The sequence below is a fragment of the Micropterus dolomieu genome, linkage group LG18 (assembly GCF_021292245.1).
Source record: "Micropterus dolomieu isolate WLL.071019.BEF.003 ecotype Adirondacks linkage group LG18, ASM2129224v1, whole genome shotgun sequence".
Taxonomy (NCBI): Eukaryota; Metazoa; Chordata; class Actinopteri; order Centrarchiformes; family Centrarchidae; genus Micropterus; species Micropterus dolomieu.
The window spans coordinates 21,193,147-21,211,857 of NC_060167.1; the positions used below are offsets into that span (position 1 = coordinate 21,193,147).

General features: G+C 40.8%; 1 protein-coding gene across 1 annotated transcript in view; it reads right to left on the reverse strand.

Moving 5' to 3' along the window:
• The window catches only part of dstyk (dual serine/threonine and tyrosine protein kinase), a 26,684-nt gene extending 8,797 nt beyond the window's left edge, over window positions 1-17,887 (reverse strand). Inside the window, exons 1-11 of the mRNA XM_046075850.1 lie at window positions 16,690-17,887; window positions 14,835-15,244; window positions 9,935-10,441; window positions 9,553-9,748; window positions 6,701-6,939; window positions 6,404-6,487; window positions 6,140-6,316; window positions 1,819-1,948; window positions 1,401-1,557; window positions 302-434; window positions 73-186 (exon numbers count right to left, since the gene is read on the reverse strand). Of these exons, the coding sequence (XP_045931806.1) occupies window positions 73-186; window positions 302-434; window positions 1,401-1,557; window positions 1,819-1,948; window positions 6,140-6,316; window positions 6,404-6,487; window positions 6,701-6,939; window positions 9,553-9,748; window positions 9,935-10,441; window positions 14,835-15,244; window positions 16,690-16,888 (2,346 nt within the window). The 5' untranslated portion in view covers window positions 16,889-17,887. The remainder of the gene's footprint in view (window positions 1-72; window positions 187-301; window positions 435-1,400; window positions 1,558-1,818; window positions 1,949-6,139; window positions 6,317-6,403; window positions 6,488-6,700; window positions 6,940-9,552; window positions 9,749-9,934; window positions 10,442-14,834; window positions 15,245-16,689) is intronic.
• Window positions 17,888-18,711: the final 824 nt, after the last annotated feature.

The window sequence follows — 18,711 nt, forward strand, 5'->3', positions numbered from 1 at the left end:
ACACACACACACACACACACACACACACACACACACACAAATCTGCCAAACTATTGGTTGGTCTGAACTTACCAGAACATTCTTTAGCTTTATGTCTCTGTGCAAGAGGCCCTGACTGTGCAGGAAGCGGATCCCCTCCACCACGTCCAGAGCGATCTGAAGTCTCTCCCTCAGCGATAAACCAGCCTGGTAGAGACGGAGAGAACGGAAAAGGAGACTTAACTGGAAGTGTGTGAGTGAGATGGAAGACGACATTTCTTTACCTTTAAAACAAGAATACATCTCTTTCTAAACACTGCACCTTCAAGCCTGTATAGAGGTCTCTGTGCAGCCGCTCCATGATGAGCAGCACGGCGATGCTGGAGCCGCCTCCGTAGGTGTGATCAATCACAGAGCCATGCAGGTCGACGAGCCGCTCATGCTTGGGCAGGGTCCTGAAGCAACACACATGCAAAAGGAGAAGGAAGGAAAATTAAACATTTCAGTCATACGATCATAAAATGATCACTTTTTGAGTCACAGTACTTTAATGTAAGTCAGGGCTGGGCGATAGGGCCAAAAATGTTATCATGATAAATAATTTCCCATCATCCAATATTTCTCTGTTTTTATTTCTTTCAAGTTTAAAGGCTGATTTTTGTTCTTGAGTAAAAGTTGAAGAAACCAGATGGTTAAATCTGGTTTTAAACTTTTCTTTATGGTCAGAATGTGACAAACACTCCGATCACTTAACAAGTCTGGGGTAAAACATTCAAAATAATGACGACAACAACTTTTTTCAAAAAATATGCATGAGTGACATTTCTTCTCTTTTTCCTCAACAAAATAATTATCTTACTCGAAGAATTAAGTGCTAATTTGTCCGCTATTTAAATGCATTAAAGCAAACATTTAGTAATTGAACATTTGGTTATATTGTTATTGAGGAAAATGATAATGCAGTAATTATCATTAGTGTTTTATTGCCCAGCCCTAATGTAAGTCTTGCTTGTGTACATTCATGCAGCCTCAACTCAGTTTTACAAAGTCCAGCATTCCTCAGGTTTAGGGCAGTTGGAGCAGATCAGCATTAACAATAAACCGACAACATGTGGGAATGTGTGCAGAATAGCCTCCAGGCTTCAACAGTCAAAACTATTTTTTATACAGTGGGTGGAGTTTGACCTTTACAACAAAACTGTCACTGAAAAGAGTTCAGCTCTCCATAAATGCAGCTGCTTCTCAAGCAAAAGAAAAACGCACAGGCAGCTATGATTGTGTTGTCTACCTGCGGCGGTTTGGTGAGAAGAATTAAAATAATGTCGAGACAAAACAAGGCGGCTGCTGAGATCATGCCGGTGCAGCTGTCTCTACACATCTCTGCGTGCGTACATAATGTTTTTGCACTCACTCTTACTCACCTTGTGTAGTGAAACTCCAGAGCCAGGTCGTTCCAGTGTTTATCATCAGGCGGTACCACGGACTTCAAGGCACATGGGTAGTGTCCCCCCCAACTGTCACACAAGTACACAACTCCGTACTGCCCCCGACCCAGCTCTCGCCCGAGCTTTGGCTTACCTGTCAGAAAGCAACGCAGTCCTTTTTCAAATGCCTGTATGCAGGTTGCAAGGCAAGTTTATTCTTATCGAACATTGCAACAACAAGGAAATTCAAAGTTCTTTACATAACACTTTTATTCAAAGCAGAATAATACATCTGGAGATTTTCAATGGTAGCAGAGTCACCAATGGCCAAAGATACAATTTCCAGAAGTTACAAAAAAAAGGTATTTTTTGTGTGACCAGACTGGGAGTTTCACAGGACTTGGTTGTGACTCACCATGCAGCAGCACATCCCTGAGGGAGCGGCTCTCCAGAGACAGGCGGGCTAACCGAGGGGCGTGGTCCTTCCTCACACGCAGCCACAGGTCCTCAGTGCGCTCTAGACGCCCCGTGTGGCCTTCCTCCAGCTACAAACACCAACACATGACATAGCATCTCATGGTCAGCATTAGGAGAAGCTGCAAAATGTCTTCTCTCATTTGTTAACAGTTTTCATTTTTGTAAAATGACTTGTAACTGTTAGGAGCACCCTCTAATGTTCTTGGTCCGTCCCATTACATCTGATCCTCTTTTCTTAAACTGCATCATCAGAACGTCAGCGGGTGCCATCACCATGGAACTGTTTGCAGAACCGCCCTCAAGTCCTCAGTGAGTATAGGCCGGCTGCCTTGATCTCAGTGGGCGAAGTTGTCATTTGTCAGACTGGTTAATGCACTAGCTGGCCAGAGGGTGACAGTAAATGGGCATCTGTCTGTTTTCATACGCTCCACAGGGTTGAGTTCTCATCACTGCTGTTTGTTTTGCGCTCCGCTGGAGCTTTAAAGTCAACATGAGAACGAACATACTATCACTCACTAGTCTGCAACAGCGTCCTTTAAATTGCAGCGTTTCCCATAAACAGGGCGTCTACTTGGGCGGCGGCGATTATTTTGTGTACCCAGGTCACACAGAGTTAACAACATGGAAGTGTGTTTGAGTTGATGGCGAGCCAACCCAGAGGAGACCACTAGATCTCCGGAGTGAAGAGCCCATAACCAAGAAGTACCGACCTTACCCCTCTCCTGCCATTACTGCTTTACCTCCAGTAGTGTTAACAGCAGTGTGCTCCATAGAGTTATTCATTCCTCTGTTTGACTAGTTTTATTACTGAACCTTTCACTACATGTGATCTGCCATGTGCAAGAGGAGCGACCTAAGGTTGTCAAAAAGTACACTAGAAAGATCTTTTGTAGGGCTGGACGATATGACCAAAAATGTTATCACAATAAAAAGTTTCATATCTTTCGATGTCGATAATTATCATGATAAGTATCAAATTGTTATTTCTTTCGAGTTTAAAGGCTGATTTGTGAGTGAAAGCTGACAAAACATGATGGTTAATTGTGGTTTAAACTCTTCTTTATGGTCAACACTTGAGGCCAAACAGTGGATCACTTCACAAATCTGAGGTAGAACATTCAAATCAATTGCGATAAAGTCTTTAGTCAACAAATATGCAAGAGTAAAATTAAGTAAAAGTTTTTTTTGGTCCAAAATAAACATCTTAATAAAAAAAGTTAAGACCTAATTCATGTATGACTTAAGTGAATACAGTCAAATATTTACTCAACATTTATTGAACATTTGTTATATTGTTATTGAAAAAACATTATATTGTGATAATTATTGTTTTATTGTCCAGCCCTAATCTTTTGACCAAAAAATATGTCAATGAAAAACATAATATGAAGAGCTCATCTGATCGTCATTCTGCTCTTATATACTCATATTTTGTCTGGTATTGCAGGTTTGTGTTTGAATCTGATGCTGTGCAGCAGATAACGTACAGCACAAACTATAAAAGATGACAGTTTGGATGCAGCAATTTGTGGCATGCTTTGCAATAAAGTGAATCTCTTGCGTGCATCATGAAACAAAGAAAAAAGGGGTTAAAACAGGACCCAGACTGGTCACCAACCCAAACACACGCACCACTGTTATCACCACTGACAACACTTTGCATTTACCTTCACATTCATAACTCCTCCTCACATACCTGCAGGCCAGTGTTTCTCTCTCTATTAGTCATGGACAGGAATGTGACAGAAATTAAATGTTATTTTATTAGTTGATCTTCAATCACTGAGTTAGATAAATAACTAAATGAAATTATTTTGATATTTTTTGTCCATCAAAAGGCCCCGAACACACAGCGCGTCGCCCATCATCACATCCCCTTTAAGACTGCCACAATAGTTCAGTGTATTTGTGTAACTCCATTAGGAGTGAGCATGGAAATGTAGTCAGTGATGTGACGCGTACCCTCTGTCATGTGATGCTTTTCATCAATTTGACTGAACTGGATTTGTCAGGGACTTCATGGAGGAAGTCGCAGCTATTTGCATTTTGGGGCTTAAAATGCAAAGCAATCCAAGTGAAGAGGAATAAACTGCTGAGGCACGAGCTGTGCAGGGAGTGAGAGCCAATAAGAGCTGTCTATAGAGATGTCACTGAAGGCATTATCAGAGTTCCCAAACCTTTTCCATTTCAAAATGTCAGACTTCTTCAGACAATATTTGACATCTGAGTAGAGACAGATTTTTATTATGTAAATAAATAAAATGTAAATAAAACTGTAAACATGTATGTTACACATTCTGACTGTATGCTTTTATGTTACCATATAATTACCAGAAGAATGTAGGTGGGTACTCTCTGCTCAAAGAGGAAGTAAACTAACCGGCGCTACCTGTCCTCTTATTGTTCCCTCAATGTCTCTTTTATAAATGAGAACTGAAAATGAGTAGAAAAAAAGTCAAATAATTTAATTTTCACGGCATCTGTACAGCCCTGTTTATTCACTGTATCCATGGAAACAATGATGAGCGTAGCCATAACCGTCTGGTTTCAGGAAAGCAGGAAAGATAATCGGTTTACTTTTCCGATAACTACTTCACTGCATAACTCATGAATGTTCAGACAAGCTTAATTGGTTATTTGTGATGCTATGTATATATGTGATTCAAAGATATTGCTGCATTTTCTTTCAATGTCTAGATTTGATTCAGTTATAAAGTTGCATTGAAGTCAAAGTTGGAATTTTATAGTTCAACTTTAACAAACAAGGCTGACCACGACAAACTGATATTTCCTGTACACACACAATTGAACTCTCAGCAGTGACCTTAGTGTTGGAGTCCCTAAGGAAGCACATATTGTAAATGGTAAACCATCCACTCAAAAGCAATGTAAAGTATATTTACTTGTATTTAATTAAAACAATACATGTTATCACATAGTAAACCATGTACTGCATGGAAATTGATGTAGAAATATGTTCCCAGCGATGTTAGGTAGGTGGTTAAAATCTCTGAAAATCATCTTCTCTTCGCAAAAGTTTTTCAGGAAAACATAATAAATGTCAACAAATCAGAAAACTTTCAGAAAAAAACATTTACTGAGTTTTGCAGATTAATGTAGCTGGACAGGATCACAGTTAACAAGTACTTATGTCACTCGTTGTCATTAAAACGGTTTGTACTGCTGAGAGTTAAATTGTGTGTATATTAGAAACATCATTTTGTCAGGGTCAGCCATGTTGTTTCTTTATCATGCAACAGGAACACTTGGAGGTTGGACACTCACTTTCATCTGGGAAATTCCAACTCTGCCTGGAATGCAGCATATGGCCCTTGGGGCAGAGCTGCTGTGATGTACAAGGTGTAGAGGCAGCTCTGCGTCGGAATGTGCGTTCAGTCACACGCTATAGGCCGACTTCGTGCTTTACTTTTGACGACATGAAGCTTGTTGTGGCCCGGGCTCTCTCACACCGACTCTGCTCATTAGATCCATTTATTTTTTCAAATTCTGAATTTTATATTTTAGAAAACAGAATAGGGGCAATAGTCCCACACTTATCCATGCCTGGAAATGTCTAAAATGAAATTCCATACTTTTCCCTACTGTGTATTATCTGAAAAAAAAAAAAAAAGATCATACCTTACTGGTCAGTTGCCAGCACTCTGCGTTCCCACTAGCTACAGAAGGTTCAGAGGCATTCAAACCATACAGCAGGGGATTCACACAAACCTTTTATCCTGGTCAGGTGATTAATGTCACGCTCATTCAAATCAATTACAACGCAGCAAGGTAAAAATCCCTGAGGATGTTTGTCACAGCTCTTTTACAACTCTTTTGCTGTATGAGGAAATCCGCTAAAAACAACAGCTAATGCTAATCAGCCACTGCTGTATATAAATTAGTCATGTCATGCTCTGTTGCCTGGTGTGAATTATCCCACTCTATAAGGGCGTCGCAGAAGTCATGTTATATCAGGCACAGGTTCTAGCCCATATGCCACTTTGATGTCACCATTTCATAAGCCTTGTTTTTCCTCTCCACTTTTCAGACCCACAGCATTTTTCAAAATGTTCAGCATGGATAGGTCTGTCAGCAGCTTGGGAGGAGAAGATTTCATCTGTCTGTCTCCTACATTATTCCATATTCTGTGCCGAACCAGACCTTCCTGCCGTAAGGGCCGTGCCGGGGTAATCCTCAGCAAGGCAGAGTACTACAGAGCAGTATGAAATAATAAAAACAAAATTGCAGAGAAACTTTACCTGGCGCAGGGATGCTGCAAAGGCCTCGTGGGAACTGTTGAGGCGAGTTCTGAACTGGGAGCAGATGCTTCTGGCCAGTTTGGCAGCGCTGAGACTTTCAATGGCGTCCTGGGCCACTTTCCGCTTCCACTCTGGAGTGATGGCAGGAGGGTTCACAAACGTTATCCTGTGGATTATCTAGGAGCAAGACACACAGTAAGAACACACCTCCAGAAGTCACAGCGCAGTTTGACACTCCTGTGGCTGAATTCATTAGACACTGACCTGTTTGATTTGCTCCCAGAAAAGTCTTGTGACCGAGGATCCTGAATGAAAGGTGACTTCCACATGATAGGCAGCATTTAATAACTGTGACAGATGAGAGAAGAAGTGAAAACCCAACGGCTTAAGATACCAGAAAATGCCTGGTGGCCTGTGGCACTGAAGACAAGTGAAGCTGACATGGCCTTTGTTGATGAAGCTTATAAAAAATTAATAAATACTAATCACATTTAAGCATCTTCTAAAATTCCTGACCAGTATACTAAACAAGGTTGCTGTTTTTCACAAACTACTGCCCACCTGTTTGAGATGATTAGAAGTGATATTGTGGACAGAAGACTCGAAGTTTGACTTCTCTAGACTGTTGAGGCATCGCTCCAGAGTTCCTACAAAGCTCTCCCTCAGATAGTCCACAGAGCTGATCAGCTTATTCGCCACGGCCTGATTCAAACGAACCACTATCAGCTCTTGGATCTGGTGGATGCAAGATTTGATGTCCCTCGACGTAACTGGTTCTCCATTAGATGTTACAATGATGTCTGAAGTTGAAATAAAACAGTTTGTCCGGTTAATATGTGGTGTGTGTGTGTGTGTGTGTGTGTGTGTGTGTGTGTGTGTGTGTGTGTGTGTATAACCAACTAGATATCCTGATGAATTAATGGTGTCAGATATGTGACATTCACTTGATGGTGAGCATAATGCACGGATGAATGAGAACAAAGGGCCTTTTCACAACACAAGTATTTGTATTCTCTCAGGTCCGCATTCATAAACACATTAAAATAGTGGAATGTAAACGAGATTTAGAAAACACTTGTCCATGAGCAAAACATCTAGAGCTCTACTTGCAGGAGCACAATGTAACATTCTGTGCATTCAGACAGTATCCTGTTCTTCCCAGTTAGCTTTTTTTTTAGCACTGTAAGATTTAGTGTGCTAATCTGACCCTTCACATAGTTAAACTAACATATACATTAGTATCAAAGAGAGACACCCATTCAATACCAGAAATACAAGAATTACTGCAATATACTAATTATATTTTGATACTACAGTGACTACTATTGAACGTTATTCAAATAATATTAAAATTGTATTGGTAATAATATACTTTAAATACATATTTCTTTCACTTTAAAGCACTATATTGTTTTGTGGTGCTGTCAAACTGCATCGCCTTGCACAGAGAGCTGTTTGTTTCTGTTATTAAGCCTACTACCCTCTGGTATAAAAGGGGTGGACAAAATAATAGAAACACTCTACAACAAACCACATACTCTAAAATGTCCAGGTGATTCAGCACCTCTCTGAAACTGTTGTAACAGACTGTGTTTTAGATCAGTGTACCTAATAAACTGGAAACTGCGTGGACACTCTGGCTAGAATCAATTACTTGAGGTAATCTGTGGCGTTTGCGACAACTAGTATTAATACAATGATTTTCATGTGTGAGCACCGGCTTTTGTTTGTACACGTGCATGTGGATCCTCATGCTCACAAACGTGGGTGTAAACAATGCAGTTTATTTTTTTCAAAATAATTGAGGAAGAACAAGCATTTGATATTTTTGTTAGACCTGAAGGGGAGTAACACTAAATGTAAAAATAAAGTGTCTATTAGAAAGTCCAAAGAGCACCTTTAATCCTTTACATCAGAGCTAATTTCACATTGCCACATTGTGTTTGCACAACACAAGAGCAGGAGAATATCTGTTTAAACCCCGTTTGCATATTGCTAGTTTCCTGAATACTGACTAATATTCCGGACTAATTCTGGAGTATGGTCCGATGCAGAGTTTTACCCAGCAAAGTTTTCCAGATAACTTCATAAAGCTGCTTTTTGGAAAAAGGCCCAGGAAGGGAGACGGGAAGGAAACAGCACAATACCCAATGAAAGGCTTTTCTCAACTACTGATTCAGACTGTACAAAACTTTGTGGGCAGATTGTGAAACGCAGCTGGCTCAGTCATGTCTCTGCAGGTCTGACTAGAGTCTAAAAACAGTAAAGAAACAGGCTTTGAGTAACTCAGGCTGAAGAGGCCAGTAAAGACATGTCAGTCGGCTTATTAATATAGAAATAATAAAGGGGGAATCCTTTCTCAACAAGTTGAAGATGTAAGAGCAAAATAGGCACAATTTTGAGAAATCCAATGTGAAACCACACAATCAAAGTTACTGGTGTCTGTCATAGCAAATCACATTTCCCTTTTCTGAGTCTGAAAATATGTAATGGTAATAATGCTTCCAATTTTATATACATTCTTAGCATACTTATCTATATTTCCTGCAGAATACAAAATCTGCATCTCTCACATCTTAAGAGTGGAGAATCCAAAACTGCTATTAACAGGCTTAACCTCTTCACTTTTAGGAAAAAACATATCCAATTTGCGAAGACCTGAAATGACCCCTTTAATTAATCCTTAAATTTACTTTTTCAAGGTAAAGTCAGTCCACTTCTGGGTTGAATCCGAACACATCGTCACAAATTACTTTTTGTTACTTTTAACAAATAACAAGCCAATTAAAAACATAATTTAATAATGTTTGTGTAAATACATGGCAATGATTCTTTTCCTGTCCCCAAGAGGTCTGACAGCAGCAGAGACAACCTCAAAGAAATGTATAAATCATCATTGATAATGTCAAAATATGTCCTGATGTCTATACTACATAATAATAAATAAAAAAGAGCTAATTAAAAGTACCCAAATAGAAAGGTCCGAGTTACCTTTACAGTAATAATCTCTCAAGCCATTGTTTGCACACTGTAAAAAATGTGTTTGACTTCCTTACTTTTGTTTTTGTGGCTTTCAGTTGATATCTTCCTGGACTTGATTTGATGACATCAGAACCACTATTTTAACATAAACAAGCTTAATCAGACTTCAAAATCTGCACCGTCTTCACAACTCGGCTGTTCTTCTGAACTGTACCGGGGTTGCAATTATCAAGAATCAGTTATTATGAAACAGCTGTTTAAGTCTTCATTAAAACAAGTACACCAGCTCTGTTTTTTAAACATGTCATTTTTCCTCCACTGATAACATGGTTGAGATTGACAATGTCTTCCTTAATAATATCAAAAATCTTGAAAAGTCACAGAAGATCAACCCTGCCGGCCGCATTTACCTGGGATGCTCCCTCACTAACCTGTAAACTCCAAGTTCGCAGCATCCTCCAGCAGCTGCTCCTTCATGCTGCTAAGCGTCTCCACAATCATCTCCTTCATCTCTTCCTGTTTGCGGTTTGCGATGGCCATGAGGGAGGTGAAGAGTTCACCCTCTTTCTCACGGGTGTACTCCAGCCTGCGGGGTGTTATCTGCAGGTCCCTCTGCATGTCAAAGGCCTGCGGGGAAGTGAAGCAGAGAGGACAAGAGGATGATCTGTTGGTGATTTTTCAGGGGCATACTGGCTCAACGCAGATAGACCAAGCAGTTTATGCTGTGGGAGTTACAACTGTCACATGTTTATAAAGCATAAAAAAACAATCACAGACACTCACGAACGGTGCTAGGAGGCATCGTCCTCTCACCTGGTTGATGAAAAGATCTAGACAGCGACAGTGAAGCCCATTAAGCAGGTTGGCAGCCTCTACCTGCTGGTTTTGAAGCACTTGGCGAGCAAAAGGCACCAGCAACCGATGCAGTCTTTCGAAAGCCTCACCCAGCATGCTCTGGGGCTTTGCACCCGGGGTGGGCATCTGTGTAGGGGCACCACAGGAGCACTTTCCTGTTGGGCTACTGAGGAATCCAAGGGAGAGTAGCTGCTTATGGAGGGCACTCTTCTCCCTCTCCTTTTCCTTTTCCGCTTGGCGGCCGGGTTCTGGGGAGGCTGCTTGCATGATGTCAGGGATACGAACAAAACAGATGGGAAAGGGGAGCATCTCTTTAACCTTCCAGAGCTCAGTCACCTGCTCTGTGCTTAGGGAGTCCTGGTTGATGGCATAGAGTATGATGGGGACCACGTTGCGAGTGCAGTCTTCAAGGGCCTCTTCTATGGGCTGGACACTCGGACAAGGTACCACCATGACCTTTGCTTCCTGATGACGAACCACAAAGAAACCACAACAATGTTACTATATTTCAAGCTTACTGGTTTATAGGAAATGCGGTTCTGTAAAAAAGGCCACTGAGATCCAGCCATGCAGTAGGTTTGCATGATTAATCTAATCACAATGTCACCCTGCATGATTATATAACCGCAAAGGGATACAATTAAACAGAAAAGGTTGCCGTCCATTGGGGATGGATGACAGACATCACGACATTGAGCCGGCATTGTGATTGTAAACTTTTTCTCCAAATTGTGCAGCTATGCAGACACCACCAGGAGGGCACTGCTGGATTTTAGTTGCCAAATTATTGCAGCGATCTGTCACTGAACCAAACATGGAGGTAAATGGAATTTAAAGGCGCTACTATCGTTGTTTTTATAATAACAATGGATCAAACGACTGCATATAATGTGAAAGGTGTTGCTGGTGACAAACTCACAGATAATTATCACCTGAATCTGCAGTTCCCCTCAACTCTACAGAATTTTATGTCACCAAATCAGCTCGTTATTTTGGTTTTACAAAACACAACTTTACTGTTTTGGCTTAATCTCACAGCTCTCATCAGTGTCGTTTTTGCAAGCAGCAGGCAGGCTGTTTGCAGTGAAAAAGTTCTGATCAACACACTGTACCCCACCTGCCCAACACCAAACATCTGAGAGGCAAAAGCAGTGACTAGCTGGTGAACATAGAGGAGCAGAGAGGAGCAGTTAGCAGCTCAAGAGCCAGATGTTTTCCAGACGGAGCTTAAAGAGCTGTAAATCCTGTTAGAAAAAACTCAATAATCCATAGACCTCACTGGAGCTAGTTCAATATTTTCTACAAACACTAGAATATATAATAAGTTTTAATTTTTTTATATGTCTAATGTATTTTATGTAATGAAGGTGAATTGACCTTTTAACTTAACTCAGCAAAACTAGGCTACAAACCCTGTTATATAGGTGCTCAATGCATAAGAAAGAAAACACCCATCCACAGATGTCACATGCTCTTTCTATTTCTGCACACATAATGGCAAATAAATATTTGTGGTGGTCTTGGGAATGTCTGTGACAGGGCAGAAAATTTACACAAGTAAAAAGGTTTTCTTAACCCTTCATAAATAACAACATCAACAAAAATAGTCCCGGAGACCGCTTCAGGGGGAGACCGTGACGAACGAAGAGACAGCCAGAGAAAAGAGGCAAAAATGACCAACAGCTGCACAAAGGAGACAGTCAGTCCTGTCTCCAAGAAACAAGAGCTGAGCCCATCTGAGCAGTCTCTCTGGAACAAAGATAGCCTGCAAACATTTGTTCACAACCAATCAAAACCGATACAATGTTTGAATTGCCTGAATGCAGTTTGTTTTCAACAACAAGTTACTATTTTGTATTTCATATGTCTTTAAAAAGTGTGACACTGAACCAGCTCTCTAAAGTAACACAGTCAAGACAAACAGCCATGTAAGAAATTCTTCTATTAGCATATTTTAAGGGTGACTGCTAATATCACAGGCCTTTGTTAACAAGCAGCATTTCTTATGTGAATTCATAGAGCACTGGCAATGAACACAAGAATCTATGGATCTCAAAAGAATTTCAGAAACATTGCGTTAGGATGGCACCCTTTATGTCATCTGGGAGCTTAAGTTGGGTTGAGAAGCATGAGTAAACTTTGGGATGAAGAGAGGGCTAATTAGCAAGTTGGTCCTCATCTGCTGGCCTCTAAAACAGGTTGCTGTGATTATGGCAGCAGAGTGTGAATACCACAGTGAGCAGAGAGATTCTGTGCCTCCATTTAGTCCAACCTAAACATGCTAATTTCTTATTCATTCAGCAGAAACCTAAAGACGAGCGGAACACAGCTTCAAACCTATGTTTTAGTGCCTGGCTGATGAAAATGTGTAGATTCAGAACTATTAAAATAATTTCCTCCAAGCGTAGGACATAAACTGCAGACTAAGGTAGAAAATAATGTACAATCTTCTCTGAGGTCCTGTCAAGTGTGACAAACCTTTTGAGCTAAATAAGGGATTTCAGTCATACATGAAAATGAACGGGGGTGTGAAATAATTCCAGCACTGATATTTTCCTTCCAGCCTTTTTTTTTTTTTTTTAAATCTATTGCGTTTCTGTTTTTGAGATAAGACTCTGGTGGATCGTGAGTCAGCAATGCAAGAAGTTCTAAAAAAGGATTTAGCCATATTTAGTATACACTACTATACTATACAATCACTTTGTTTATAACATGATGACAGAGAAAGAGAGTCATGCAGACTCCACACACCAAGGGTTTTACAAAATTTTATTTCAGAAGCATTTGTTGCTCTATTTGATGAAATTAAAAGCTTGACAGTAATCAATAAATCAAATGCTCGGACACAAAATGAAAGAAATCCAGTATCTGTGGCTGTCACAGGACTGTAATAAGCACGGCCAATCATTTCATCCGGTCCGGATGAATTATTTCAGTTTGATACTTTCAAAATCTAGCTGTCTCTCGCTAGTTTCCTTCCCCAGCTTTAAGTTATTCCACAACACTAATGAGACTTGACACGTGTGCTTTTGTCTCAAAAATATATTCTGAAGATGAAATCAATGTTTACATGTATAATTCATGTCAGTATGGGTACAAATAGATTTTGAATTAATGAATTTTAGCAAAAATGTTGGATTAATAACAGTTTCTGAATAGTTCTTTTCTACATAGCTCACACAAAATCTTGATTTATGCTATTAAATGTAAAAAATAAAAAATCTGTAATGATATAAACAAGCAGTGTACCAGTATTCAGCTGTAACCATGGCGACATCATCACAGCAAAGGGTTTGGGATTTTTTAACATGACCTAGTCATGTGAATCGCACCAGACCAGTTGCATTACGTAAGAGGCCGGGCGGGTGGGCTGCTCGGAGGCAGAGCAGGGCCTAGTTTCTGGGCTGTGTGATGCTCACTAAGGGGCCTTGGTTTAAAGGATTAGAGACTCATTTCCACATGTCACACATGATAAGGAATGACTACAATCCTTACGCTTAATCAATTCACTTCCAAAATCACAAGATATTGTGATTTTCAGGTCGCACTGGCTGAAGACCAGCATGACTGTACCACTGTGTCCTTTCTTCCTTTCCCCTGTAAACTTCAACCTGTAACCTGTGAATCTGTTTTTAAGAGCTGATCGAAACCTGAACGGGAGAAAAACGACTGTAAAAGAATGTATTTCTGAACAGTTGCACAAATCAGGTAAAACACTGAACACAGGGAATAATCAGCTCTGCTCAATAATCTCTTTGTGAGCTCAGCTGTGTGTGAACACAAAGGCTACAGGAGGAAGTACCAACAAGCTAAACACACAGTTAGGGCCAGGCCATATGATTGAAAAGAATGACATAATTGAGTGTTTTTTCATTTTTCCATGTCCAGTACACCACTTATAGGGCTGCCACTAACGGTTATTTTCATTGTCGATTAATCTTTATATTATTGTCTTAATTAATCGATTAGTTGTTTCGTCAATTAAATGTCATAGAATGATGAAAAATGTCAATCAGTGTTTCCCAAAACCCAAGACGATGTCCTAAAATTTCTTGTTTTGTCCACAACCCAAAGATAGTCAGTTTACTGTCAGAGAGGAGCAAAGAAACCAGACAATATTGACACTTAAGGAGCTAGACTCAGAGATGTTGGATTTATTTCCCTTAAATAATTGCTCAAACAGATTAATCAACTAATCAATTAATCATTGCAGCTCTATGACATGACTTGCGAATGCATCAGGTGCAAACATCCAAAAACTTGGGTGCATGTATGATGATTATTCATAATAAAGTTTGCAAATTACCAGAGTTTCCCTTGAGTAACAACTGAACGGGAGGGGGCCGGGTGACGGCCTGGAAACACGGGAGAAACCCTGGAAAAATGGAAGCGTTGGCAGGTAATGTCATTTTCGATAAAAGCTTTTCCAGGGTGCTTTAGAGACACCTGCTTTTCATCAAAGCATACAATTCTGCCTCATCGCACCTTCATTCTACATCTTCTTTTAAAAATAAAGCAGTGAGCAACATGGTCACATCGACCGTTTCTGGAAACTTGAGTACATGTGTCAGAGTTCAATCGACAGTATAACCCAGTGTATTTTTCTATTTCATTAATTAATAAGATAACATGTATATTAGATGTACTCTGCATGGAATTATACATGACTTACATCAATTGATATGGGTATTATATATCGACCTGCTTTATAAATATCAGCATCGGCCATTGAAAAATCATATCAGTCGATTACCAACAGTAGCCAAACTCATTATTTAAAACATGAGCACACACGGTATAGAGACAGTAGATCCAGTTGGTTTCACACGGTATCCAGAGCCTGCGATTTGAAGCCTACCTGTAGCAGTGGGTGATGCAGGGTGATCTCCAGCTCTGCCAGCCTGTGGGCTGGGTCCTCACATTCCTCATGGATCTCCAAGTCTTCCCGGGGCACTGTATCCCAGCGGCCACAGTTAGCCGCAAGCTGGTGCACCAGCTCATACTGGCCAGGCAGCGCCAAGCTGAGCCTTGTCTGCCTCCCATGGGTGAAGCACAGCTTCCGCCTCTTGCAGACAGTGCCCTGGACTCCTTCACAAGCCTCTCCGGCCTCTGGGCCTAGCGGCAGCAGCCTCTCCCCCAAAAGGCAGTTGAGCAGCTGGTAGCGGGCAGCACAGTCTTGGCCTAGTACCACAATGTTCGGGGCAGCACCCACAGTGTTACGTAGGAACTCTTCCTCATGGCTTGGGAAAGAGATGCAGCTAAGCTGTCCTGGGGGAACACAAGGGGGTATATGATGTTGAGAGGTGGACTGAGGACAGAACTTATCAGTTATTATGTTCATTCCTGGAAGCAGTGAGCTCTTAGCTAACACTGCAACCAGAGATGGAGTACTCAGTGACACATGATCCTTTATATCCATGCGCCATTACCAGAATATACAGTAGATCACTGTTCCATGATAGAGATGTTAAAAACAGTTGACATCTGATATTATTCCTTGGGCTATTGTTTCCTGATCAAGCGCTGAGATGTGGAGCACAGAAGAACCAATTCAACCTTGTTAGTGAACGTATCAGACATAATCCTCAGTGATGCTGAGTCACAGTCTGAAACAGTTGTATAACAAAAGAGGGGAGAGAGTAGCAATGGCCTACTTTACATTTATATACCAGTGCCTTTCTTTGTCACATACATGTGGTTTTACTGTGACTCTAATCTAGCATTCCCCTACCAGTATTCACCACTTGACCTAACATGACGCATTAAAACCTATTGATTCAGAAAGACCTGTGCTGATCATTTGACTGCATGACCTGTGGATAAATTGCTAAACGGTCAGTTGGTGCTGACCTATACATCACCTCTAGCAAGATAACAGATCAGGAACTATATTGTGATTCTTCTGCGTCATGTGATGCACATTTTGTGTCCAGATAAGTTAGGGTAAGCGAGACATCTGCTAGATGAATCTAGTAAGAAGGTGAAGACATGGGTTTGGCTTTGCCCATGAAAGGCAGGATTATGGTCTCATTTTTCTGTTGATTATGACAAATCATTTAAGTTCATTTAACACTGAGGAAAGTTATTTTGACCTTCTCTGGTGTATAAGACACCCGTGTAGATGTGCCGCATTACATTGTATCTGGCTTTCCATCACTGCTGTGTGTTTAATCAATGTTTCATAGATATACGTATCTAAATAATGTGGTCAAGAAAGCTTACAATAATGTTTTGGCATATATGGAGCAGTGAAAATGTTTTTATAGAAACGTTCTTAATCTGGGGTGATTGCAATGGGAAAATGTGATGCAGTAATATCAAATAGGGGCTAATACGATCATTTTAAAGTTGGACAAAGCTACAAAACTATGTCCCCAGTAAGCCCAGTTACTGACTTTCAGCCAGGTGGTAATCTCAGCATATTTGGTGCACTTAGTCCGCTCATGCTTTTGAGAGGGGGCTTAATCTCTTTAGTTTTCCCTAACCCTAATTAATGCATTTTTTGTCAGTCTATGTGTTGGTAGAGAAATCACATGTCAGCAGAAACCTGTTAGTTCTTCCTTTCTGTTTCGAAACAACAACAAGTAAAACACAACTATGCATGTTTTTGTTTTTTTTGGCCATCCATATAGGATGCTTTAAACACGGTTTAAACACTGTGACATGTGGGTACAGTGCAGGGCTGTGTAGCTGCTGCATGTGTTCACACCTACCTGCCTCCAGAGAATCCGAGCTCATGGTTGATGCACAAGCATTGCTGTAATTTTGCCTTATTTCCCGGAAGAATGCGTTAGTCTCCTTCAGGTTCTTCTTCAGCTGCACGGTGTGCTTGTTGTAGCTGTTAAATACCCTCATCAGTTCCCGGGCTAATTGAGTTGTTTTCTGTTGTTGTACATTTCCCTCCATGGTCATCAGGTTGAGCGGCTGCCTTTCCTCGTTGTTGTGACTTACAAGTTTAAGCAGGTGCTAAAAACACCCCAAATTTAACTTCTTTAGTTGAGATGCTCAAATAGCAGTCAGTCCTGTTATCACCCCCTCTTTTCGTTTGGTGCTAGTTAGTTAGTGCTCATGTTTGTCCACCCACCTAGGCTGTGTTAAATACCTCAGAAAGACACCTTTATTTTAATATATCATAGTGTATTAGTGCTGACAGACAACCTTCCCTGCAGTGTTTTGTGTCAGTGAACAATCACTAGACATTTGGCTTGTGTTGTTATGATACAGAAGCTGCACAGCTAACTTTGCTAGCTTAACGTCGCGCCGTTACAAGATAACTTAAGATTCAAACAACAAGCTAACTTAACAAAGTAACCGCTATTTCGGCATATCGTGTAGCTGCCCTTTCTAGTTCACACCGGCGGTATGAGGAGGGTCTTAAAAACAAAGCACACCAAGATCCTTTCTCGCCTACTGGTGCTAAGCAGTCTGTGTTTTGCGGTCTAGCCCTGGTCCAGACGTTAGCTCTCTTAGCCTGAAGGCATCTCCAGTCCGCCCTCGCCTTGGCCTGGCACGACAGAACTTGACGTAAAACGTCCAAGGCACTGGTTCACAGCCATGCAGCTCCGTGTTTGAGAGGGGGGGCCCGACTCTGACAGTTGTCTCTTAAGTTAAAGGACAACGGCACAAAGCGCAACAAAACGTTGGTGTTTTCCTAACGAAACTCTGTGGGAAAAAAAGATCTTCCTAAACTGGCTCCGGCCCGGGGAAGCCAGCGGACATCTTCCTCCCTGGAGAGCGACGGCAGCACAACTCACTGGAGCCGTCTGCTTTCTCTTTTGGTGATGAAGATGAAGAGGACAATCAGTGGTGGTGCAGGCGAGGTGTGTCCGAACCAAATCACATAGCTGGGAGCAAGCAATCAAATCACTGCAAAACAGAAAGTCGACGCGAACAGAGTTGGGGAGAGGAAAGGGCGGGGTGACGCACTGCAACCTGGGAAATGTAGGACTTGGTGGGTTTTGGGACATTAACAGTTACCGTGTGGATCTGGATCACTTTGTTGTTCATGAGTTTCAATAAAACAAATGAAAGTTTTTAATAATGCCCAGATTTTGAAATGAGTCAATATGGAGGTCCAATTTCGTAAGTAAATAAAGACAAATAGAGATGTTAGGATGACAAAAATACAAACGCTCATATATAAACATTTTGACATATATAAAAATTTACGAGACAATTTTAAAAGTATAAAATGGAAAAATAGGTCAAATGTTTGACTTAGTATCTGATTATTTTGACTTATTTTCTGACAAGTGTGATTTATGAGGCACGTCAAATCATTTTTAAAGAACTGGGGAGGGAATTTGGCATTAGGGGGAAGGACACACAACTTTTAAATGGTTAGGCCTATGTTTTTTTATTTATTTTAAATATGTTTTTTTCTTTTCCAAATACTAAACTTCTCTCCCACACCTACCTAAACCTCATTGGACCTCACGCTGACTCAACTGGATGATCCTCTCCATTACAGAATTCTCAATCTGGAGACTCAAACACCAAATTTACACCTGGTTTTAAAATGTGATCTGTATCCAGATACATTACCCAGATAATAAATAATCCAATCTTACCTTTGTGTTTACTATTGGTATTTTTAATTAGTTCTTGTTAACCTCATTGAGATCAGATCTCTGTCCTCCAGAGGGAAACCTGCATGTGAGTGATTTGAGGCAGCAGCAAACCCGCCCCAGACTCCCTTAAAAATCACATAGTTTAGTGAGTTGTTCAGTTAGAGG